The sequence below is a fragment of the Oryzias latipes genome, chromosome 5, assembly GCF_002234675.1.
Source record: "Oryzias latipes chromosome 5, ASM223467v1".
Classification (NCBI taxonomy): domain Eukaryota; kingdom Metazoa; phylum Chordata; class Actinopteri; order Beloniformes; family Adrianichthyidae; genus Oryzias; species Oryzias latipes.
In genome coordinates, this window is record NC_019863.2 from 18,539,505 (window position 1) to 18,566,980 (window position 27,476).

General features: G+C 38.4%; 1 protein-coding gene across 5 annotated transcripts in view; it reads right to left on the minus strand.

The window, feature by feature from the left end:
• The window catches only part of grip2 (glutamate receptor interacting protein 2), a 242,945-nt gene that overhangs the window by 93,029 nt on the left and 122,440 nt on the right, over positions 1 to 27,476 (minus strand). The window contains exon 1 of one of the 5 annotated variants that reach the window (XM_023955042.1): positions 24,786 to 25,488. The exons of the other annotated variants lie outside the window; for them this stretch is intronic. Coding sequence (XP_023810810.1) covers positions 24,786 to 24,840 — 55 coding nt within the window. The 5' untranslated portion in view covers positions 24,841 to 25,488. Of the gene's footprint in view, positions 1 to 24,785; positions 25,489 to 27,476 lie in introns of those variants that run through there. 5 annotated transcript variants of the gene reach the window in all.

Genomic DNA, 27,476 nt, shown 5'->3' on the forward strand with positions numbered 1-27,476 from the left:
ATAGAATATCAAGTAGCATGGAAAATTCATGATTAAAAAGGATTTTTATATTCCTACAACATCAAAAAAGTCTTATTTTCTGTTCATTAATAAAAGTAACATTTATGTTTTTTTCAGTGTTTGAGTATGTCTTTTCTATGCGTATTCAAGTAAAGTAGGAGTACTACTTTTCATTCAATATTAAAATGACCTTAGTGGTCTTCCCTGCATATTTTTACCATCCTGTTTGCACAAATGATTCACAGCAACAGTGAAACATAGAGACAGTCTGCAAAAACGGCAGCAGTCAGTTCAGATTCCATAGATGATTGTCTATGGAGTCGAGTGAATTCTGCTGGACTTAATTAGGATCAACTTTTTCTGTCTCTGCCACACAAATGCACACAGTGCAATGCAACACTTAATAAGTGAATCGTGCTGGGAAAAAAAAACACACACAAGGCTCATTATCATGACTTCCCAAAAAGAAAGAAAGAAAAAAATTAATTTAGATTAAAGTCAAGTCCATGTTTAAAAATGAAAAACAGGCCACTTTTGCATGAAAAAATAACAGCAACTGAAAATTACCATTTTACTTTTTCCCCTCGGGTTAGGTTAACTTAAAGAAATCTTGATCTGAACTTTTATTGCTTTATCCTGGGAATTCTGATATGGCAGTCATATGTGAGTCTTCCCAAAGATTTAAAATATCTTTAAATATTCCGTTTCAACCGTTTTGATATTGCTATTCTGATATTCTAGCAGGACATTTTGGGGGACAAAAAGAGGTCTTTTATTGGACCATTTCACCCAACAGTGGCTTAGTATTTCACAGTTATCTGTCATCCATCCATTTCCAAATCCACCTATACCTGGGCAGGTTCAAAGGGTTGCTGGAGCCTATCCAGATACTGTTAGGTAAGGAAGAGGGTACGCCCTGGACAGTTTGTCAGTCTATCATGCAGCCACAGAGAGACATACAACCACACACACTCACATTCACACCATAAACAATTTAGACTTACCAATGAAGCTGTTTAGTATATTTTTGGACTGGGTCTGGGGAAAACCTAGGAAGGTATAGGACAAAATGACGCAGAGCCAGAGGTGCTCTGGAGGATGAAAAAACAACCTTTCTAAATATTAAAAAAAAATTTAATTAATCTTTTTATCAAATGTTTTTAATCTCAGCATTTATTTGTGTACTTTGGTGTCACCGTTGCTCTGAACCGGCATCAAGATTACAATGTACAGCTTATAATGTTTCACACTGCAAAAACAGAATTTTAAGAAAGTAAAAAGACTTCTGTTTAATGAAAAAAATAAATTTTTTGTCTTGCAAGAAAAATAACCTTATCAAGAAAGTTTTTCAATAGCAAAATAATCTTAGTTTAGGAAAACAGGTATTAGTGACTTTTCTTCAAATAGGAATTCTTGGTAAGACCAATTTCTTCTACCCCATTAGCAGATTTGCATATTCAAAAAATTGCTCAAATTTTAAGAATTTCTGACCGATTTCTAGTGGGATGTTTTTGCATTGTAGGTGATTTGTAATTAAAATGTACAGACAGAAAATCAGCAATGTCTGCACAGATGATAAAATGTTTCTTCTTCTTCCACTTTTGGCTTCTCCCATCAGGGGTCGCCACAGCGAACGAGTCGCATGGTAGATTTGGCAATGTTTTACGCCGGATGCCCTTCCTGACGCAACCTTCTCAAGCCGGGCTTGGAACCGGCAGAGGTAGAGAAGGGAACAGGGAGCAGCCCGGAGTCGAACCCTGGTTTCACGAACGGAAGGCGCCGCAAACCAGCACGAGCTAAACTGGCTCCCCCACAGATGATAAAATGTTTAGTGGTGATAAAACACATATGTAAAGTTTTGCTCTGCTGTCATGCAGATTTGTTCATATTTTAATGAACTGCAACAAACAATTTATGTTTTGTTTTATATTGAATCATCATTATGGCAAAAACTTAATGATTGTGTGTAAAGACCTTTTAATCAATAAATGTCCAGTTACTTTTTAGATGTTGGTCTTTTGTCTACGATATTTTGATAAATAGGAATAAGAAGCTAAGAACTGTTTTTTGATCATTTAATTTTTTAATGGTCTTCCATCCTGCTGATCCCATTTTCCACCATCATTCTGCCCCCCCCCCCCCCCCCTGCCCTAGATATGAAATGTTCTAGCTCTGCCACTTGACTATTAGAATAATGGAAGAAGCTATGGAGTTAGCAGTACTGGGATATTTTTTAACAATATTACAATTTGATGATTTATTTTGAAAATCTACTGTAACTGTGTCCCATAGAGATTTCAGTTTAAGAAATAAAAATATTGTGAGTTTTTTTTCGTCAGAAAATAAGTAGTAGTTTGACTCTACAAAAAGATCATAAGCATTTTCCTTTATTATGCAAAATAATGTTTAAAAAATGTTTCCGAAAGTCAAAATTCAAAAATAATGTCTAAGGAGTGGCAACTCTACAAAATTTTATGTTGGTGGGGCGAGAGGGGGGCAGAAACCTTTGGAGGGTGGGAATTAAGAACAGTAGAGTGTGCGGCTGTTACAAATCAAAGGATCAAAAATATGTATTTCAAACTGTTTTATTTTTGGTATTGCTATAAATATTAAAACAGCAGTTCTTTTACCTGAGAAGAAAGTATTGAGGAATTCTTCATTTTTGTTAATAGTGATGCTAAAATTGCAAAAATTGGTGGGGCAGATTGTGTGTGTGTCGCTCTGTCACTGGTCCCTTGAGGGCAAATCATATCCCCAGAGATCCCAAATGTTTTCACAGGTGACAACAGAAAAAGTTGCATCTTCTGTGAAGCGTATCAAATGATCCTTCACTCTACAGACGCAAAGGCTAACATTTGATTCAGTTACTTTTACATGGAAGTCTTTTAATTATCTCAACTTTAGGAAAGCATTTGGAATTAAAACACACAAATCTTGAACTGAAAATCATGCTATAATTGCTGAATATTTTTCTTCCTGAAACCAATCCTTTTATGTAAGATGCAAGCATTTCCGAAGTCTTGGTCGCCTCCCTGCTCCCTTTTTATGATTTCATTTTTGAAATGTATCCACATTTCCCCCTTTTTTCCTACTCATTTCTCTTCATGTTCACGTGTGCTCATCATCCTCTTTGTGGTGTTTCTTTTCACTCAACCTTCTCTTTTACAGCCATCCCCCATTTCTCACCTTCCTTTTCCTCTAATGAGTAAAGTGTCTGTTTCTGCTCCAGATATGTCAAAAATCTCCCTGATACAATCAAACATTGATCACACACAGCAGGCTGCGCTCCCACTTCACTCTGGGCTTCTGACACCAGTTTGATCATTTTATCCCGCCTCAAAATTCTTCTTTTTCCTGCATGCACAGGTAAGGCTCTTTCCGACTGCGTAAAGTTCCGTGAAGATTCTTATAAAATGCTTGTTCGCAACATAACAGTTGCTCTCAAACTCTTTGAACCCTGAATCACCTTCCACTTAACCTCTTATGGGGTATAAATAGGGCCATCAAATTAATGATACTTTTTAAATCCATTCGAAAAATTACTATTGAAACAGGGTTGAACGATGCAGATTCAAAGTGTCCAGTGTCATTATGTTATCATGTTATGTCTTAGTCTCAACTGCCCTCACGGGTGAACACGAGCTCTCTGTGCGCGAAAAATCGTAGATCATTCGGTGAGCCGTTATGTAGGCATGCTGTGGGTGACAGGCTGTGGTGAAGACTCAAACAATTACCGGTAAGTAAGGGTGAAGTAGGTGAAGCACAGGTGTGTCGGATGGATTTTCCCATTTTTTTCAACTCCTCAAACCCTGTTAATGCTGTTCATATGGTTGGTGCGTGTTCCTTGCGAACTCTGTGCTTGCAGCCTGAGGGTTAGAAATTAGAAAATTAGACAATCAGAACGTAGTTTGTGTTCATCCTACGGCACTTAAGTTATCACCAGCACACCCTGTCTTGGCAGCATTTGTGCACGTACATTAAGGAGCCAGTGCATACATTTCCCTAATAACTAGAGTGTGGCATAAGTACACCATATGACAGTGTTACCCGTACCGTACATGTAACTTACGGTAACCTCACAAAAACTTCACAATACACTTACCACATGCACAATAATCAGCCTTAAGGTGGCTGCAAAAACACACCTGCGCCCCCTTCAAGATGCTTCTCTTTACAACCCTTCAAGGACCTGGATGGCCCAAAAACCCACAGTCCTCCTACGGGTGTAGGCAGGGTTTTTCAACTAGTGCGCCATGAGAGATGGTCAAGTGTGCCGTGGAAAATTATTCAATGTCACCTAATTGGTCTAAAAAGTATTTATCGCTTATCCAAACAGAACCACACTAATAGGTAAAAATATAAAAGATCAGAACATACGTTCTTCTTTGCGTTGTATATTGTCAATACAGACTATAGAGTTTTCTTATAGTTAATCGTTCATCAAGTAACATCAACAAAGGGACCCTTTTTTGTTGCGTTACCCATTTGCTGGTGTTCCTTACGATTTTCATGAAGGAATAGTCCCAAATTGCGCTAAAGCAGTATGGGCTCACTTTTAAAGTGATATTCACCTCAACAGCACAAGTTTCTGTCAGGTACGAGGGCTGGTGAACATGAAGGACCCGAAACGCAGAGACGGGAGGCACACAGCTCCAAGGCAAGGGGTTTAACAACAGAACAGAAAGCTCTGCCGAGCAGGGTAACCAAACAAAAACTAACTGTGGGCTAACCAGGTAAACCAGGTAAACCAGGTAACCCAGGCAAACCGGTGCAGAAGCCGGTCAGGGAAATGACAGAACACTGAGTAAGGTAGAGACAAGACATATATACAAACAGGACTGACAAGATACAGGTGAAAACGATCAGGAGAGATTAGGACCAGGGAAGTATAACTCAAAACCATGACATACAGGAAACCTTCAAAATAAACAGGAAGCAGAACTCAAATCATGACAGAAACAAAAAGGAAGCAAACACTAAGGCAAAAAACCCAAACCATGACAGTTTCTTTAATCTTTTTTGTGAAAAGCATCTTTATTCCCCTTAAATTGCCTAATTCTGAAGTGTTTTAATCCACTAACAACCAATAAACAAAACAACAAACCAGCTCACTTTCAAACAACTAGCCTAATTAAAGGAACATTTCTTCCTTTGGACTGATTCACAAGATGTACTTTTATTATAAAAGTCTTTAATCTTTCAGAAAATCAGTCATCACATTTTTTTATGCCAAGTACATTTTTCTTGCAGTGCTTTCACAACATTAGATATTAACTTAGAATTTAATTCCTGATGAGCACACTCCTCCAGTGGCGGTACTGAGCCATCTTACAAACACCACTCTCCTACTCTAGTGTTTGATTGCATTTCTGAGTGAATTTCCCTCTCTTTTAATCCCTGCCGGCTCTCATCCTCCAGAATGAGTCATGGGCTCAACAAACTAGCAGCCTGATTCGAGTCTTTGTCACCGTAAGAATGGATTTGGATGCAGTCGTGTTACAGTAAAAAGCTTTTGTTTTGTTTCACGTTCTGTAAAAAGATGAAGTATCCCTTCAATTCACTGATATTAAACACCACATTTTTGGTTTGACTCGTGTTAAAAATAGATGTGCTAAACACAACACTGGTGCTTGTGAGGGATGGTTTCTAACTCAACCACAGCGCAGTGGTTTGAAGATTATTTTTATGACTGAAGCATATTTTTTTTCAGAAAGAGGATTATTTGGGCAAGTATTTAAAATACACAGTGTAAAGTTTTAGCTTTGGTGCTTTTGGGTTCATTTAAAGATTTCAATGTTTTAAAGCTGTTTAAAAAAAAAGCATGGAGAGCATCTCTTGAAATGCAACATGCAAAGCTGCATTTCTTAAAAACATCAACCCAAGACATTTGAATTAGAGCCACCTTTTCACGGAAACAATCAAATCGAATTATCTCCAAAGATATATCTTATTATAAATACTTTTTTACATTAAAAAAACTTGAAAAACATCCAATCATTGAACTGAACTTATAGAATGACTAAAAACCTATTCCCCCCAACACATCCAAAGGCCTTAAAAGACGTGCCAAACTCAGGCTCCCGGGCCAAATTTTGGCCCGCAGTGTAATTATAATTGGCCCGCGAGATAATATTAAATGTGCATTAGAGCTGGCCCGCAGTATATACTGTACCGATAATACTACAAAGTCCACAATGCTTTGCTAGTATGTTGGCGCGCAGTTGAAACCGGCCAGCGCTCCTTTTTTCTGTTAACAGTCATTGATAGCCATGATCTAATCACATCGGAAAAATGAATTTCACCCTCCACAAAAATGGCCAAACAACAGGGGAGGCAGACTATCTGTTCACGAACATAAGGACAGACTTTTGTCTTGTGTGCAGAGCTAATGTGGCTGTAATGAAAAAATATAACACAAGAAGACACTATATGAAAAGGTTAAACATTACATATCAGTTGCAGTTATTTTTATTAAATAAATATTGAGTTTGGTCTGTGACTTTACTTCACATTCATTTTGGCCCACTGGGAATTTGAGTTTGACACCCCTGCCCTAAAATAAAAAATAAAAAGTCAGATGGGACTTTACTTGACTGAAAGGACATTGCAGAACTGTTGAAAAGCTGAGTCTAATGTTGCTTTCGTATCTGAAAAACTTTCCCTCAGCAATAATCACAGAAATGAACTTTCTACTCAGCAGTATTGATGGACATAAAAACAGCTGAACTCTGGGCTGTTTTTTTTGTTTTTTTACATGCAATTGTTTGCCATCCATCCAGACTTTGAAAATGTCCTGATATGCAATCTAACAGATGACAAAAATTCTTTGGTGCCTGTGAAAATCATAGTTATAGAGCATTTTAGTTGACACAATGAAAGAGAGAGAAGGAAACTGCATGCAAAACTTAAAAAGACAAGAAAATAAAACAAGTGGTGTGATGATTAAAGATAATAGATTCCAGTTGGATTTTGGCTTAGCTTTGTAAAAATATTGCATTTTTAATAAAAAACGAATTATGAATAGAGTTCAAAATGGTCACAGGTAATATTCTGACTGTAATTATGAAAAAAAAAATTAAAGTAGTGCATGGTTTAAAAAACTCAACAAAAAGTGCTGCTTGTGCACAGCTTAAGAAATGAACATCTGTTTTAAAAAAGGATAAATGTGTGAAAAGGAAAACTATGATTAGATGTTTTATGACTCGTTTTATAAAAATACAGACTTGCAGCTCCTGAAAAGTTACTTTGACAGAAGCCTCTTCCGTTTGATGTGAAGCTGCCACAGAGCAGTAGAGGGCACTGATGACACAGAAAGAAGGCGCAAAAGGGGCGCAGTCAGGGAGAAGGAACTACAAAAGTAAGAAAAATAAAGGGTAAAGGTTTGCATTTGGACAAATAAGGAGAAAACAGCATTAAAGCGCAGAGTCCAGAGAGGCCAAATGCCTTCACACTATAATCACATTCTAATTTCCAATATACAGTAAAACAGAGTACCTAAAAACATAATGAGTTGCTCCTGCTTAGAAACTGCCTTTTATACCATAAGCCACTGTCTGGAGCTAAGTTACTGCTTGAGAAGCCTTAGATAAATATATGATGAGTTCAAGCAGAGAGATCCGCTTTAGATTCTTGTCACTTTTGCTAAGACCTACCGCTCCGGAGCCATGAGTGGCTCTTTCATTCCTCCATGGTGGCTCTTTGGTTTGAAAGAAAAAGGCTAGTTCCTTAAAGAATATTAGGTTAGCAAGCTGTTTGGCTGGAATCTGTTTCATTTTGAAAGGAACTTTTATTTACTGCTGCCTAAAATAAAATGAATTAAACTTGTTATGTATAAAAAATACAATACGGTTAAAATTCATTCATTGTAAAAATTTCAAAGCTACATTTTCTAAATGCAACAGCAAGGAGGACCCCGCTTCAAGTACCGGCTGGGGGACATGAACCAGAACATCAATAGGGGACCTTTCTGTGTGGAATTTGCATGTTGTCCCCGTGCATGCATGGGTTTTTTTCCGGGGAATCCGGCTTCCTCCCATAGGTTAATTGGTCACTCTAAATTGTTCCTAGGTGTGAATGTGGGTGTGCATGTGAGTGTGATTGTGGCCCTGCGACCTTTTCCAGGGTCTCCCCTGCCTTCGTCCACAAGTGGCCGGGATAGGCTCCGGCAGCCCTGTGATCCAGAAAGGGACAAACAGCTTAGACGATGAATGAATGAATTTTCTAAATGAATGACTTAATGGCCTCAAAACATTAAAACGTGTATTTTTATAACTGTTCTCGCTGGGTTTTGGTCAATAAGAAAAACAAACACTGGAAACACTGGGGCTAATTGCAGTAAAATGTTAAATTACTGTCTAAGATGTATGTAAAAAAATGGAAAATAAGATTAAATGCATATGATAAAACAAAATACATAAAATAATATACATACATAAGCTACAAAAGCAAGTAAGATAATTTAAAGGCAAAATTTAAAAAGGTGGGTCTTGAGACTGTTTTGACAGGCAGAGCTGTGCAATCTGTGCAAATCTAACATTGTCATGTAAGCGAAGTTCCAATGAATTATTTTGATGCATTTCTCTGTCTTTCTTTTGCTTTTTTAAAATGTTATTTTCTGAGAGAGTGAAATTTCTGGAAAAAAATGTATTTCATAAAGGGAATGGAGCCATTTACATAATCTATAGAATGATGCATTTGAAATGAGTTGCCAGAATAATTGCATGTATCTTTATCTGTAAATGTCAACCGACCAAACTCAGAAAGCATCTGTAATAGATGTGAAATGTCAAAAGTATTCAAACTACCTCCAGTCTTTTTTCACACATTCATTGAAAAAGAGGAAGACACTTTTTTATATTTCTACTCAGACTTAGCTTTTTATGAATTCTGCTCACTCCCTGCCTGAAATAACATCCTTTCATCTTGCTCAACCTTATTTTTATCTAGTTACTCCCTCATCCCAAAATTTAGATTCATCTTTTGGAAATTGTGGGGATCAGAAAGTGCAGAAACAGGTGTATATTCACAGCCTCAACTGGTATGGAGATGTTTGTGTGATCAATCAAAGTCTTTCTTTGTCAGGGAACAAACAAACTGGCCTGGAGCTCTTCTTCCAGCTATCAAATACCTTCTGTTTTGCTCACACATTTTAATGCATCTGAGTCTGCTGAATGTGCTCAGAGTCAACACCGCTGACTCCTAATAACCTGAAATTTTACCGTCAGCAGAAAAAAATGATGGGGGTGGTAAGCTTTTTGGTTCCTTCACAACCTTTTTTCAAGCTAATAGCTCCCTGGCACAACCTGTCTTTTGGTTTACCCCCCAACATATTGAGATGTCCCATTTTACTAGCACTGATATAATTATGATTTTGCTGTTTTTAGCCAAAATCAAAAAACCTGTACTGTTTTCTAGGACATAGTTTCTGCAAAGTGGCAGAGTTCATCAGAGATGTGTTATGGACAGGACTGTTAGTGCGCATTACGCCCTGATTTCCCATCATCCATCTGTTTACACCACTAGCTTTCAGCCCCTCACAAGCCCAAGCAACTGGTGCAACAAAATGGTGAACAACATTGGAGTGCAGTCGTACGTTTTTGAGCCAGATGCCAGTCCTCATGAGGAAAACAAAGCCATATATGGATCTATTTGTTTTCAAGAGGATGCATCGGAATGGAGCAGAGCAATCACATCATATTTTCTACGTGACAAATACAATATTTTTCCAACTGCAGTTTTTTTGTCTGCAACTGGTTCACAAGGTTTTGAATAAAGACATACTCATTAATGACATTTTGAACCAAATTTTCTTTATATATGTCTTCCATCATGAGAAAAACGGCAAAAGAAGACGTTAAAAACAGTGGGTCTTTAAGATGACGTGATACTTTGCAAGGCCAGCATTTTTCTTGAGTGAGTCATGTGACCTTGCTGTCTTTGTTGTCGAATCTCGTTAAAAGGTTCTTTGTTGTGTGATTTCTTCTAAGATATTCACAGAGCTCTCTTCAAAGTCTCAAATCAAATCAAACTGTTTTTACTTCTGTTCCTTCTGATCAAAAATCTTTCCAAATGAACTTTAAATTCTGTTAATTATTTATTTTTATTTTTAACTTCTAGACAAATTTATTTAGGAAACCAGTAAAAGTTTCATAAAGTACTCTGCAATAGCTTTTTGGAGAAAAAAAATCATTTTACTTAAAGAACAGTTTAAGTTCTTTATGCCAACAGAACAATCTTTTCCCTTTAGTAAACCTGGCAAAAGGTCAAATATTTTCAGAAAAATTATTCTGTCTTTGATCAAGTTTAACTAATTATTTGACCAAAATTAGACTGTGATTATCCATGTTACCTAAATCTTAGCAGGTACATTCAGGTTCAGATGTCATATATTCATCCAGCTTCTTTTTCTTTTTCAACCGTTTACTAGTACAGGGTTGTTGCGAAATGTCAGAATGGTGCAAATTTCATGAATCTTGCATAAATCTTGCTCCAGGCTTTTTCTTTCACAGTTCTATTCCGACATATGAAAGATGTGATGTCATACAATTCCAAGTTGCAATTATCAATTGCTCCTCCATGATCAATTTTCAAATTGTTGGCACTTCCTTCCTTTCAGTAGGTCTGAGTCCCTGATTGGTTATCGTTCGACTTGGTTAAACTAGCAGTGTGTGTTCAATGGCCAGGTGTGTTGTATGTAGAGCCTAAAAATTGTTGTAAAAACTTGTGCAGCTGCGCATGAACGTGAGAGTTTTTAATCACTTCATTTTTGCTTCTTGCGCATCTTATCTTTTGCTTTGGACGAAAGCATCTGCTAAATGATGCTCAACTTCAGGTGCTGTAAATTCAAATTTGAACTGAGCTCCACAAAGCACATTCATTTTGTCCTCATTATCAATGTCTCTATGCTTTACCTGGACACAGTACATTTTTATAACACTTTTTCTCTGCTGCCCTTAATCCCCTATAACTACTAGAAGCAATGTAGGTCTCAATGTCTTGCCCAAGGACACTTTGACACATGGGTGGGCAAAGGCAAATCTTCCAATCAGAGGTCGACCGCTCTACCCTTGCACCACAGCAACCAAGACCAAAGTCTGCAGAGTCTAAGTAAGCGGTAGAAAGTAAAGACAAAGTAAATAAATGGAAAAATGAAAAGGATCAATGAAAACAACTAAAACTCCTCCATCTATCATGTAACATTCAGCTGTCAAGATATTCATTACACTACAAAACTTGAGCAAGTTTTGCTAATTTGTTATTAATGTTTCTCCAACTCTTGTTATCTGCGTTAATGCAGCTAATGCAGAGCGGCAGTGAAGTGAACCCTCCAGCAGCTTCATGTTGTGACAGAAACACTTTATCGGAAAATACCAGAGGATAGAATTAAGTCAAGTTTTGACAAATGAAATGATTCTAGAACAGAGAGCCAGCTGTGGTTCCTGCAGCTTAACACAGGATCCAAGCCCACAAACATAATCCAGGACTCGTCTATGACAAAATGAATTAACTACTGGCAAGAGCTGCAGATCTGGGGAAGTTGCTTTCAATGGAAATGAGACTGTAATTTTTAGCCCCACAACAAGGAACCAAACACATTGTAGTGTATACGATTGTATTTACCATCATGCTTCATGCAGTCACTAGTGTATGTTATATGTTTAAAAGAAAACTGGCAAACATTCATTTGTTGGAATGGATGAGTTTGTCCAAACTTTTGATTGGTGCTGAAAGACAAATCAGTGCCACAGAATCCAGCAAAACATAAATATCATGAAGACATTGTTTTATTTACAGCAGAAAAAGGCAGAGTTGAATTAGAGTAGTTCAGGACATGTATGAGAGAAGTATGACGGTGGTGAGATGTGCTGTAGGTCAGACAGAGGAGTTCAAGGTGGAGGTGGGACTACACCAAGGATCAGCTTTGAGTCCTTTTTTGTTTGCTATGCTGATGGACAGGCTGACAGACGAGGTAAGACAGGAATCTCCCTGGACAATGATGTTTGCGGATGACATTGTAATTTGCAGTGAGAGTAGAGAGCAGGTGGAGGAACAGCTAGAGAGGTGGAGGTTTGCTCTGGAAAGAAGAGGCATGAAGGTCAGTCGTAGTAAGACAGAATACATGTGTCTGAACGAGAGGGATCAAGGTAGAAGCGTTAGGTTACAGGGGACTGAGGTGAAGAAGGTGCAGGAGTTTAAGTACTTGGGGTCAACAGTTCAGTGTGATGGGGAGTGTGGAAAAGAGGTGAAGAGGCGAGTGCAGGCAGGTTGGAGCGGGTGGAGGAAAGTGTCAGGAGTGTTGTGTGACAGAAGAGTGCCAGCAAGACTCAAAGGAAAGGTGTACAAGACAGTGGTGAGACCAGCTCTGCTCTATGGGTTAGAGACGGTAGCAGTGAGACAGAGACAAGAGGCTGAGATGGAGGTAGCAGAGATGAAGATGTTGAGGTTCTCCTTAGGAGTGACCAGGTTAGACAGGATAAGGAACGAGTACATCAGAGGGACGGCTCATGTTGCCTGTGTTAGCGACAAAGTCAGAGAAGCCAGACTGAGATGGTTTGGACATGTTCAGAGGAGGGATAGTGGATATATTGGTAGAAGGATGTTGGAGATGGAGCTGCCTGGCAGGAGGGCAAGAGGACGGCCAAAGAGGAGATACATGGATGTCTTAACAGAGGACATGAAGTTGGCTAACGTTAGGGTAGAAGATGTTCATGATAGAGTGAGGTGGAAAAGGATGATTCGCTGTGGCGACCCCTGATGGGAAAAGCCGAAAGAGAAAGAAGAAGAAAAAGGCAGAGTTGAACCATTTACAGTGTGGTTTCCACAGCACTAAAGCACATTGCTTTTCCCTTCCGGTCTCCCTGTTGGTCAGCTTGTATTGTGTTTACTGATCTCAGTTTGAGCACAGCTGTCACCACTTCAAAATCCTCATATATATGAATAAAGGTTATACTGTAGGTACTCTGATTTTTCTTTGGTTTGCTATCCATTAATTAAGAAGAAGTTTTCTTGACCAGCTGTATTGAAAGACAGGCATGTGTAATTAACATCACAAATGACAATCACAGCCAGGTGAGCCATATTTACAGCACTCCTTAGGGACCCCCACTTCCCTTGGGCGTCCTCCTCCTGGGCAGGAGTGGGCGGCCCCTGCCTTGCTCTCTCCTGGACCTCCCATGGGTTGGGTGGGTGGCTGCCTGGAGTGTGGGGCGGGTCTCCCTTGGGGGGGGGGGGGGGGGGGGGGTCTCCCCTTGGGGGACCCTGGCTGATGTGCTGTAGGTAGGGTGCAGTGAATGTGTTTGATGCCCTTCTGTCTATTTGAACAGTGTAGAGCTGAAAGGATGGTCTTGTTGACTCTATTGGATAGCAAAATACAGTAAGTCAAACACTTTGTACACTAATTAACACGCTAGTGTCACAATGATGGATGTATGATCTCTTGTTCAACACAAAGAGAGATAAAACGCCACAGCAACTGCTTCCCTGCTTCATTCTGCCTCTGATTCTCTTTAACGAGACAAGCCGGAAAACTTTAGCCCAAGTGTGTTGTGTTCTCATATAATATCCTGGAGCAAAATGCCACCAGTGTGTGAGAACAGGATTTCTGCTGAGTCAATAAGGTGGCAGATGCAGCATTCTGTTTCCTGGTAACATCTTGACAGCTGTTGCTTTGGTCAGTCTGTTGTCATATGGCTATTCATTCACAGCATGTCACTAGAACACATGCTGACGACTTAAAAAAGAACCAAAATTAGAATAATATTAAAGGTACCATGGCTCTGAAAAAAGAAAGAACTCTTACAAAAAGTGGTGTCTAAACCTTTTATCAGCGGAGTTTGCCTTTCCTGTCAGTCCACAAAAAGAAAGATCCATTATTTTCCTAATTATAATAATGTCTCATATTCAAGCTCAACATATAGAAACAGGCATTTTCCTTTTTCTGCCAAAAGCTTTTCACCACAAACAAAATGGGTGATGAGTACCTAGTGCGCACAATGATATCAAAGAGAAATACACAATCACTAGAGTTCATTTTAGTTTCTAGCAGTTGTTTAAATATGATTTTTTTACAGGGCATACCAAAACATTCAAAAACATATTATTCTAATGGAGAATGTTCTATACAGGATTGATAAAAGTAGTAACACAAAGATGTACAGATTGACTGCAATAATGCAGGACTTCCTCTGAGGAGTAGATATTATATGATTTCCAATACAACACATTTACACACTGAAACTATGGCAGCAGAACTCTAAACTGTACTTCATCCGCATAAGAGTTTGCATATTTTGCCATCTCAAGTGTGACAGCCACTACCTCTGTGTCAGACAGAATATATGGGTTTCAGGGAAAAAAATGCTCAAGGTTTTCTCCATGTTTGGGGAGTGCACGACTTTTCTAAATCTGTTATGTAAAATCATTCAAAAAAATAAATAAATAAAAACATCAGCTGCTTCGTGTCTGTTATGTCAGTGCACTCACAAAACAAATCCTTGAGCATTTTCTGCAACATGTTCACTAAGAGAGTACAGCCCTTCTTGCTATCGTTACTAGACCAAACAAAACAAAGTCTAACCTTTGACACGATGTTTTAAAAGTCCCGGAATAATGTTGCAGGAGCTACTAACATTGCCTCCATAAACAGCTCCACTTCTAAAAATGAGGTTTTGTTTAATTAAATGATGACGCCACATGTCTTGATTGCTGCCTTGCTTTCATTTGGTGAATTTGGATTAAACAATTAGGAAGTCAGTCTCACTTCAATCATTTTTGATCTATTTTCAAAGCATCTCCAGTGGTCTTTTAATTAAGATTATGCCATTCTTAGTCAAAATTACAAAACTTGTGCCATTTTCGAGGACAGTTTCTGCATAGCGGCAAGAGTTCATCAGAAATTCCCCTCAGAGTTGTGGGAGGGACAACATGCATAGCATAAGCCCACCCCCATTTCCCATCATGCCTTTGTTTACACACTTTCCCACCAGCTTACACCCCCTCATAACCCGACCTAGCATTACCAGTGCAACAAAAATGGTAATCAATAGTGTAGCTGTGTAGTTGTACAGTTTTGAGCCAGATGCCAGCTCAGACGAGAAAAAGCCATATACATTCGTGGATGTATTTGTCTGCTAGTGGATGCATCAGAATTGAACAGAGCAGCGTGGTTGTGGCCCGCCGTTGCAGTAACATCTAAGATTTTTTTCCACTGGAAGTTTTTCTGTCTGCTCCTGATTCACTATGATTTGAATAAAGAAATTCACATAGTTTTGATTTTATTTTTTTTCAATATATATTCTCCATCGTGAGAAAAATGCTACAAGAACATGCTAAAAAATGTTTTTCTTCAACTAAAAGCTTGGTTAGACAGTCAGGCTTTAACAAACGATGATAGCTAAGGTGAACAAAATATGCTTGCATTCTGAATAAAAGTATTTACACATTTTTATCACATGTTTTCCTTCAATTAGACCATTTTAGACTCAACAATGTTCTTCTTATCGTTGGTTGCATTGTGCCAACAATTTGATTGACACACAAATCATTTGAATTATTTCTAATCTTACTGTCAAAAATCACTAAAAACTCTTCTTTTGATTGCTCATTTTTTCATTAGTGTGTAAAAATAGATCAAACCTCTGGAAAATAGACTGCTACTTTCACAAAACTGAAACTAGAAAACTCAATCTTAAAAACTATCCCTCATAGTTTGAGGAAAACCTAATAAACCTGTAACAGTGAGTGAATGACACTAATAGCAAAATGCCAGACTCTATTTACTAAATTTGCTTGAGGGCACTGAAATAAAAACACTTTATTACAGGTATGCATGGAGGATCATGTTAATATTACCAAAAAACAAGAAAAAAAAGATCAGGTATATTTAGTCTTTTTCCTGTTTTTCTGTGTTTATTATTTTGCCATCTCTAAGGAAATAAATCAAAGGCAAAAGTCATGGCAGCCACAGCTTATGAAAAAGCTGCCAAAAAAGCCTTTTTTCCCATTTTACAGCAGAGCTACTTGAGATTTTCTTATCTGCAACTTTTCCTTTTACAAGGATCAAAATGATTGATGAGGTCGTCACTGCAGTCCATCTGCTGCCACTCTAACTTAGTGTTAACTACAGGCAACGAAAGCAGCACTGACTTCTCTGACACAGACTTGGTTGGTTTAATTGAGTTAAAGCACTGAAGGGAAAAATATGGAGACAGAATTCTGTGATATTTTAAATAAATCGTGCCCAGGAAAATAACTTTTCTGTTTTTGTAAATGAAGAGTAATGAAAGTAAATCACTACAGTACGCCAGTATGCCTTTTTAGATCAATGGTGGATAATCATTCCAGTCCCACGGAAAAAACTTTGAAGGCTCCAGATCAGCACCAGGGACAGCTCCACAGCAGTTAACCAAGTCGAGTGTGACATGAATTCATTTTCCAGTCCAAGTGTTCCAATATATTTGATCATGGACCCGAGGACATGCCTGACTAAGCAGTAATCAGCAACAGAGCTTCTCAATCTATCCATGCCTGCAGAAGAAACCTCTGCTCAGAAGAGGAAGCAGTGTGACAGCAGACTGTGTCCACAGAGGAAGCTCAAAGGTGAAACCAGTAACAGAGGATTCAACAATTTATTCCTTACAATTAACTCAATAAAACACTTCTTCCTGGAACAGACAAACTTTTCAGCTCAGTGGCCTAGATGAAGAGTGTCTGACCTGAGTCTGGGAGGTTTTGGGTTCAAACCTCCAGTTAGGTCATTCTAAGTACTGCTTAACACTAAGTATTAAGGGGTTGGATTGGGGGTAAAACCACCATACGATTCCTGAGCACAGCTGTGACTGCAGCTCACTTGCTCCACTAGGGGATGGGTCAAATGGAGAAACCCCACTTTGCACACAGCACATATGTGTGAAAGCTGATAGGACTGTAACTTTTTAGTGGTGCGCATTTGAATGTTCACCACCGCCAGAATCCTCCTGTTCTGGCTAAGGTAATCTGAATGAGTAGTTCTCATAAACTGAAGATTCATAAAGGTTCCTATTTAAATGATGACATGAGTATTCTGAATCACAAGACATGAGTAATAATTGACTCAGTTTGGTATTTTTTTAACCCTAATCCATCTTCTTAGCACTTGATGTTGGAGTTTACAAATGCAAACTCGAATAAAGGGCACTTTTTATTTCCTTTAGCTGATGGGAAAAAAAATTATATTTCAAATACTGTTGATAAAAAAAATCTGCAAGAAAAAACTGTCTGCAACAATGATACTCTTAGAAAACATGTTTTTTTTTTCTAAACAGGGAGCAGTTTTTACATGATGTGTTTATATTTATTGGAATAAGAGGATAATTCCCATTTACACATTCACTACACCTCGCCCATTTTTAACATCTGTGGTCGGGCTGGAACATTCCCCAACGCAGAATCCAATTTCAAATTCTCTCTGTAACATACAAGGAACTCATTAACCTGCCCCCACAGCACAGTCAAGGATCCTGCCTATCTCTACAATCAACACAGAATTTCCAGTCATTAAAGTGCTGCTTTAATCAGCACCTCAAAAGCTACTAAGTCTTCAAACTCTAAATTTGTTAAATAAAATGAAACATGTCTGCATATTCTTCATGTAGTTTTGAAATATGTGTAATTTTACATCTTGAGTTGTGTTTATTTTAAATATTAATTTTTAAATGATTTTATCAAAGCGTACACTTTGACAAAAACAGAACAAAACAGAATAAGGCCTCAGTTGAAATTCTTTTTAGATGATGCTGCATATAATTGATAGCAATACTTCAGGGTAAAAACAAACAAGCATGTTTAAATCCTTTCCATTTCAAGCGGTAAAGATTACTTCCACAAGATTTACAGTACGAAAACTGTACACACATTTATAATTGGAGAGACAGTCTTTATAAACTCTGTTGACTAAAGATATGTCATAAAACCATCAGATAATCCGATAAATCCCTCTGTGTCCCTTCTGATGCTGGTGGTTTTGGAACATAAGATATTTAGATTCCATGTGTTATCCCAGATCTGGCCTATACGAACGAGATCATTCCAAAACAAAGACGATTAGATAAGACGCTTTAAACTACAGACTCTCTAAGGCATGAGCTTATTCTGGATCAGAGGAACTGTTTGTGTTCTTTTATCTGTTTCTATTTTTTTTAAAGTCCAGGGCCCAAATAAATGAATATAAATAATAATAAATAAATATAGAGCCAGCCAAACAGACAGACAGGCAGTTAGTTCATTAGAAATGTGCCTCTGAGTTGTGGGCAGGACAGTTGGTGACGAGTAACCCCTTCCCTTCCCTTCATCCATCTGTTTACATGCTGTCCTGCACCTTTCAGCCCCTCACAACCCCAAACTAACATAAGCGGTGCAATGAAAGAGGTGAAGAATATTGGAACTATCCAGTTGTACAGTTTTGAGCCCGATGCCAGCTCAGATGAGGAAATTGAAGACATTAATGAATCTATTTGTTAGCAGGTGGAGGCATCAGAATGGTGCAAAGCAGGGAGATTTTTAGCTTCTATGAGCTTTTTCCAACTGCTTTTATGTGCCTGCTCCTGATTCACAATGATTCAAATACAGAAATACTTAGAAATGCAATTTTAATCCTAATTTTCCTAATATATGTTTTACATCATGAGAGAATTGCCACTAAACATGATAAAAACACCAAAAAGGCAATTTTTATCAGAGTGGGTTAGATTGTCTTAAATAAAATACTTTTTTTTTCTTGCATTATATGAATGCATGTGGTTTGCAAAATTTGCATCAGATTAGAATACTGAATATTATTTTATGTAATGAATTATTGTATTACATAGTAATAAGACTACTTTATGTTTGTATGTGCAGTATGTATCAGATATTTCCATTTTTTCCCACTGACATCTCTTACTGGTTTATACTGGTGATAACAATGATGTAACTTTGTTCATTTCTTTATTCTGCTCATTTTTCTAGCCCGCTGTTGAAATCAACAAACTGTGGGATTCCTCCCCCTGGCAGCATGTGCATCATGAGCCACAGTCCACCTGCTTCGCCTGTATTCTGAGTAAGCATGTGAAATCCTCAGGAGACCCAACTTAAAACAGCTATGGAGCTCACAGCAGTTAGGCAAGTCCAGAAGAGCAGAGGTTCTAAATCAAAGCAATCTGTTGGAGGCCTACGACTGTTGCTCAAAATGCGTCGCTAATCAAACGAAGAGGATGGAGTGCGATGGAGTCTCCTGATGTCTGAAAGAGAAAAGATTGCTTATGTCACGTCTCAACTTGGTGATGAAAGGTCTCCATGCTGGAAGGCATCCACTGGTTTGTCTGATCTTTAGCACAGAATCTGAGGACTGAATCTGGGGCAGCAGCTGTAATCATCACCTACACAGTGATGAATCACCTCAGAGCTTCTCGTCACACAGGAGCCAAAAAAGGGGCACTTCGATCTATAAAAGCAGTTTCCTATCATGCTAAATCTGATGATTACCTGCACTTCACCTACTACTGACTGCACATTAGCTTACTCAAACGATAGTTCACATCTATTTACACGGCTGTTTATATGAACAGAAAGGGGCTTGTGGGAGGTGACAGTCCTGGAGGGCATCACGGCCAACTCACTGTTTTCTATCTTCAGAAGCCAATGATTTGTTCTTTTTTTTGTATCATTTGGGCCACATTATAAGTAAGCATCAGGGCATACTTTTGAGTTTGAAATTATCATACATGAATGACAAGTATGGCAAACAACAGAGCCTAGCAGAGGGCTCATTTAGATGCATTACTGCAGCTTTTCCATTGTGTCGTATTCAAGGCAGCCAGGAACACCTCTGCTCTATTGATTTCTGCTCCTACTACGAAGACAAGAAACCTAGATTCGGGGTTTTCCAACACATCCGTCTCAGCCTCCACATGCGTTTTTATTAGAGATGCGTTTGCTGGACACTCATATTTCAGCAGAATGGCATGTCCAAAGAGTAATAGAACAACAGAAATCCATCTTGCTATTCAGGTGAGAAGAGAGTGTGTTTGACACATAGCTTTCTTTTTTTTTTAAGCTACGGACACACTGGGCATGTTATCGTTCAAGAACGGGCTAAACGTGTGTTCGACCAGCCCGCAGTATTTACACTGGACAAGCAGGGGGCATCTTCTTCTTTTTTTCTACTGTTTACTAATGCATGTCAAGCTTGGGGCGAAATGTCAAAGTGGTGTAAATCTAGCAAATTTTAATCCAGGCTTTTTCTTTCACAGCTTTATTTTTGATGTATGAAAGACGGTGTCTTAAACTGTAATTCCAGCCAGCCACAAACCGCACTTATTCATCTTTCCCCCATGATCAATTTTCAAATAGTTGGCATCTCGTTGAATTAAAAGGGACGCCATCCATGCGTCACTACCAAATCCGAGTCTCTGATTGGTTAAAGATCCAGTTAAATTTTGGTCAAAGACCTGGTTTGACTTGTAGTGCGCAATTTGTACATACAGCCTGAAAATGGTGGTAGAAACCTGTGTAGCCATGCATTAAAAAGGGAGTTCTGAACAGGAAAAATACATGCACATCTGCGTGTTTACAAAGACTTTTTATTGTAAGTGGCTGCTTGACGGTGCGTTCTTGAGTGTGGAGTGAAGGTAGTTTCAGTCTGGTGTGGTGTTTAAAAAAAGGACAGAGTTACTGCATTCTGTTTATAGTTTGATCTATGTCAACATGGTCTCAAAAAAGCACTTTTACACTTTCACATGAGGAAAATTGGTCCAGCACTCAACTCAAGTGGTTGCAGAGAAATGAGTATATTGTTGCATTCAAGATAAGCTAAATATTTTATATCCCCAAGCAGATATGTTTTCATTTTGGGATATTTACAGTAATTACTGCTATTCCTCGACAGCAGTGGGCTAAAATTAGAGTGACAAAATGATAGAGAGCAGCTGCAACTCTGCTTTTTTGCCTGATTGTAAAAAATAATGTTTTCAGCTGCTCCCAGCCACCTACACAATGGAGCAACCTTCTTGGCTTGCCTTTTATGGCATCGCAGCATCTCTGAGGGGCAGATGTAACTCTAGACAGGCCTAAAATGTAGTTGTAGACAAAAAAAATAGTAATTTAACACCAATAATTGAATAAGCTCATATTTGTAAAAATATGATATTTTATAGTACTTTCATACATTTAAGTAACATTACACACTAAACATTAAATCTTTTTAAAACTTATCATCATTATGTAAGCACTTTAGCCTAATGTATCTATTGTTTCTTTTTTTATTTATTTTTTTTTCACTTTCAAATACATGTGTAAATGAAAATGGCTGGATTTGGATTTGTTTGCCAAATTTTCCCTGGTTTGTGGCAGCTTTTGCCACTTTACCCAACACTGCGACATGTCCTTCTGAAGTCCACATCTAGTTTGTCCTGAGGAGGTCTCTGGGGTGCTTTTTTACATTACCTGTTTGTCTAATAGGGTTTTTCTTTTTTCTAGGTTTAAATAAGCCATGGTTTTTGTATTATTTTTAGAAACACAATTCTGTAGGCTGGTAACACAGTGGAGTTATCAATCCTGGAGATAAGTGCCAGAGCAGAGAGCTGGGATCCTTAAACCCAAAGTTATTGTCTTCCTCCTGCTGTGGAAGGCAAATGGAAGTGACTAGAATGTTTTCAGTTTAGACTAAGACAAAGTAACGAATTAATATACTACACAATACTTGTGTGTCTAAGCAGAAATGTCTACACATTTCAAATAATCACACACCTTACAAAAACGTGGCTCACACAGACACACACACACACACGTATGAACGCCTCATATTGTCAGTAGAAGCATCATCTATAATGAAAGTCTCCCACACAGAGAAGGAGAGAAAAGAATGAGTGGCTCCAGCAGCTTTCCGAGATTTAGAAATCAATTCTCACAACAGCACACACTCTCATAAACACACACACAAACCAAACTGCCCTCAAGCTCCACTGGAGTACAACCTCGCATCTCATACACTTATACACACATGCAGAGCAGATAACGTAAACACTCAGACCCAAACTGTGTCATAAATGAAACATCACACAAAGTAGCTCCCCGCTGAACTCATAACTCGGTGTGCCATGGCCAATTTTGACTCACACACCAACACAACATGCAAAGATTATTAAAGCCCTTAATTATCCCATTTATGAACAGATCTGGTACACCAAACACTGCAGTGTCAGACCTCTACTTTTATTAAGGAGTGCAGAGAACCACCTGAGGGTTTTAGTTAAGATCAGATCTCAGATTTGTCTTCTACATTATGTCTCTATTTCTTATAAGTTGTGTTTTATTGCTTCTCGGTGCAATTAGTCTTTAAGAGAAAAAAAAAAAAAAGACTTGATTGCTGGTTAAGATGCACAGTAGGAGAGCTCATGTTCTAAGTCAGCAGATGCCCACCTTGTATCCCGTCGATTTCTGACATGTCCGTGCTTTAATACACGCTCACATGAGTGTCTCCATTAGACGTAGGCAGCTATCCATTAAAACTTGATGAACTGTGTCAGGTAAACAGGAGCACAAGAAGCAAACTAACCAAAAAATTGACAAAGATGTCTTTTTATAATTTTAAAGACGTAGAGGGGCCAGTCTTTACTCTGCCCCAAATCAACAATGCTTCAAAATGAGGATTTGGTAGGATATGGCAAGTAAAATGTATCAACTTTAAAAGATCAAATCAGAAACAAAGGGAAAAATCAAACTGTAACACATAAAGTACATGGAAGCTACTCAATTCTGGTCATTTCCTGGCTGGCTGTAACTCTTTTGCTATCCTAGGCACTTTAACGTTGGGAGTTGGGTCATCTAGACCCACTAGACAGTGCTCTGAACCTTTTTTCTTCAATGATTTGTGATCTTCACTGGTGTCCATGGATTACATGAAATCTTTCCACCTTTATCCACCTTTGTCATGGTAGCAATAACACGTCAACGCAAGGGTGGGGTCATCTAAGATAGCACAAGGGTTACTAAAAAAGGGGAGATTGCATTCAACATTAGGGATGTCCCACTCAGGTTCTTTGGTCCCCGATCCGATTCTGTCATTTGATTTCAAGAATCTGCCCAAATTGAGACGGGATCCATTAAAAAAATGAACAACTGCAAAAGAATCAGATCCAGGTTTTCCCCTATTATTATTATTATATTAACCTTATTTTATCTTTTAACACTCAAACAGAACACTTTTGTAAAGTAGCTTCAACAATCAAGTACAAATATTGCAACTATATCAACTAGAACAAATACTAACTATTAACTGGCAAAAACAGGTGATTATTTTTGTGACTGCATTTTTGATCATAAGTGATTCCTATCTACATTACAAAAATCCTGAAATGAAAAACAATGACTTATTTTCCAAATCGCTGTTGTAGCATAAATATAATGATGAGTATTCATGACTGTCTCATTTTAATAAAATAATTTTTCATTTCAGCAGTTTTTGAGACATTATAGATTGTTTTTTTCTTTTCAACCACAATTTCCCGGAGGTGGCCCTTTGTAGACGGCCCCATGGCAGCTGTCTCCCTGGCGTCTCTCCATGTAATTCTCTTTTTCTAAATGAATATTTTTCCATTGAAATGCCTTTGTAGGTCATTGTTTGAGTTAAGACCACACAAAAGAGACACAAAAGAGACACTTCCTGTCAGTTTTAAATGTTTATTAAGAGTTCTTGAGCCCAGAAGTCTGAATCTGCAATTATTTTGCAAACTTTACTGAACTGTATTTGTGCGCCTCCTACTCAAACTAGTATCATATTCTCCTGTGTTTTATTGTAACAAAATGTGATCCGTTCATGATATACTTACTTCTAGTAGAGTATTTTTCAGTAATTATTAGCATAAAATATACAGCACTGATCATAGAAATGAGAATAAAATAAATATCTGATCCCTGATCGGGGCGAAACATCCAATTTAGATCAAATCTAACATCCCAATTTAATATAAGGCCAAATCAGAAAAATGTAAAACTGTACAAGACAAACCCAACAGCTAGCTCCAGGAAAACCGAAACTAACTTGACAAATCTCAAAATCAGAGGGTAAAATGTGAACAAAACCAGCGAAAAGCTACTTTACTGCCAACACCCATGTGATTCATCGTTGTTTAGTGTTTTCAACTGCATCCACTGCTTTTTGGTGCTACAGTTGTTATCAGCAATCTTACTGCAGAAATGCTAATTATAAATTTGCCCATTTAAACAATCTTTACATCAATGCTTCTGCATGCATCCACTGACACAAAATCCAAATGAACCCAGAGACAACAGCAACCTGTTGACAAGTTTGTAACACAACTCAGCAGCAGGCAGAAAAGTGAAAGTGGTTTCTGAGCGGCTGCTGAGACACTTTACTTTTCTTTCATCAAGCATAGATCCTGCTGAGAGGAAAATGAGAGCCTTCAATTTGAGTCCAGAATCAAAGCCCACTCAGAGTTTACGAAGATTCTAGCCAACATTTAAATCAGCAAAGTGGAGTGCAGGTCAGATGGGGAGATGAAGATGAGGAAAACGAAGTCATGTCCAGGAGTGAAGCGTTTTCGCTCCTTAAATGCTGTTGATTTCTAAATCCACGCACATGTGCATTCATCACACCTGCAAGGACTTTAATCTCAAACAATGAGAAACACACAATTACTCACTTGAGTCACGCATCATCTCACACAGAAAGCCATAAAGGAAACACTCAAGGAAATGCATTCAAACCACGCACACTGAGCAGCATGCGTGATACAAACAAACACACACTGTACCCTTGATTCGCCGTCTGATGACCCCCAACCGGCACTTGAGTGAAACAGAGAACATCCTCTCCCTCTTTTTTAGCTCTTTATCCTTTTCCTCCTCCTCCTCCACCTCAGTCAGGCATAGTGAGCTCCACGAGAAGGATGGAGAGAGAAGCAGAGAAAGACAGCCGTACTGGAGCTCTGGATGGTCACATGGCAAATAAAGGAAAGAGAGATGGAGAGAGCAAGTTCTTCCTTCTAGCAGGGAGAGGAGAAGACACAGCCCGCCCCTCCTCTTGTCATCTTTCACCTCTTCTTCTTCTTCTTCCTTCTCTCTGTGTGGGAAGTACTGTTAAACTAAGCTGCCTCTTGCCCTTCTTCTTCTTTCCAGCCTCACTTACTTTCCCCTTCCTCTTCTTCCAGGGATTCCACCTCATTCTTCATTCAGCTCTATCTCACAGCAGATCCTTCTTTAATTTTACATTTTTCGCATTTTTCCTTTTTCTGTATTTCTTTCAGCTGAGGGGGCGGTGGCCATAATCTCAGAAAGCAAGTATCCAGCTGCCTTACAAAGTACAGCATCAGCCTAACTGGGTAAAAAGCAATAGAGACATGTCAGCAGTGAACTTAAATGGCCCCCAAAGGCTGGCTTCAATGGCATATCAGTCTGTTCTACAACTCCAAGCTCAGATACAGAAATAAACATGTTTGTAGTCTGCCTGCAAGAAGACAAGACATTACTCTGCTTAACATTAGGCTATATTGGCAAAATATTGAAACCTCTAGTGAGCTAGACACCACTTATTTGTCTGATTAATCCACTGATGTTGTTTCTGACTCCTAAAACCAATGATGGTGATGGAAATATGACATATTTACAGTAGGATCTCCAGATCTCCAGATTAATGAGAACCTCCAAAGCTAAAATGATCATCTTAAATATGCAGCTTGAAATGTATAACTCCTATTTCTCTGCATGATTTAATTCTATTTTTTACATTCCTTTGAATGTGAAAATCCAGAGACCACGTGACTCGAAGACTACCTGGAGAGCACAACAAAGCAGAAAGAAAGAGTATAAAAATATCTAATGCTAATCCCATGATGAGTGCAGAGGAGATATAAAAGTCGGCAGCGTCTTTCCAAAGTGTCCTACTGAATGTTTTGAAAAAGGAAGGACACAAAACAGTCCCATAGTCACATGACGACTAAATCAAAATGAAAAAAACAAAAAGGAAATGGAAAAGGATACTTGATGTTGCTTCCAGTGTTGGACAAATTGCAATAAACAGCAAAAAAATCTGGAGTCCAGTTATTTTAGTCGGAAATATCAGTGTGTTTTTTGTATTCAAGCAATCACTTGGAGGCGTGGTGACCTTGCAATCACAGTGGGATCAGAAACCCTTTGCTGATTGAATACCCAAGTCTTTTGTATGACCTTACTGTGGATTTGAACTCACTTTTTTTTTCTCTTGGTAAAGATTTGTTTCTGTTCTGCACTTAAAGCGTGAGTCACATGTGCCCTGATGTCTATTGAGGGTCATAGAAAGGAGCGGCCGCCTCAAAGGATGCCCTAAAAATGGAATGCACCACTGTTGCGCATGAGGTAAATGTATAATAAAGTATGTTTAAGGATAAGTCACGTAAGGGTGATATTGCATTACAGTGCCCTCTCGTCACACTGTTGTCGTTCGAAAAGTGAGTACTTGTCAAAAACTGAATGCTGCATGCATTAGGTTTGCACGCAATATGTAAGTAGAATGCAGGATTCCCATACAAACCACACTTTTTCCTAATTTTGTAATTTTGTAACAGTCATACCGCAAGCAAGGAGCACTTAAACAGCACAAATGGGCTCTCAGGTTGGTTGAAAAATAAATGACACGCCACATCTCATACTTTACCCTAATTTATCCCTATGTGTTCGCTATGACATGTAAACTGCAGAGTGCCCGTTGAAAAAATATGCCTCTGTCACCTCTCTACAGCAAAAATGAGAAAATATAAAGATTTCCAGGCATTTGAACAAAAGACTCAAAATATAGGTCAACAAAAAGAGACATAACAGTGATTAAAGAAACAGAAATAGTAATGTTTTGTATGGAAACTGTTAGAGAATAGAAAATATTTAAAAGGTCTTAAATTCTTTTAAGTCATTAACATAAATCAAATCCAAATGTGACTCAGTATGTAGTTGGTGCCAGAAAAATAAAGACAAATCCTTTTCTTGTAAAACTGGCTGCACATTACCATACTAACCCTGTTGCAGCTCAGTTGTGCACTGGACTACAACAGCTTCAACTGGCTACAGATGAAAAAATGTAAGACAACGAAGAAAAAATAAAAACTTGTATGACCCAATTTTCACAACAAACTTGCTGGACTAAATGTCCTAATCTAAATGTTGTTTTAAAACAGTCAAAAATCTGCTTTATAAATCAACATACTGTCATACGATTGTCTTTCTCATTTTCAAATCACATGAAACCAACAATGTGAGACACCTGCGACAGTAAATGATTGTTTTGAAATTAGAAACAAATACACATGATTAAGTATTACTGAAGCAAGAAAACTGTAACCCCTCCCTATAGGAAAGTAAAAAAATCTCATACATCATCCTCAAGGCCACTCTCACCCATCCAAACTGCTCTAATCTCCTCCTTAATTCCACACCCTCTCGTTTACTCAAATCCTCCACCTCTGTTCACCTCATGG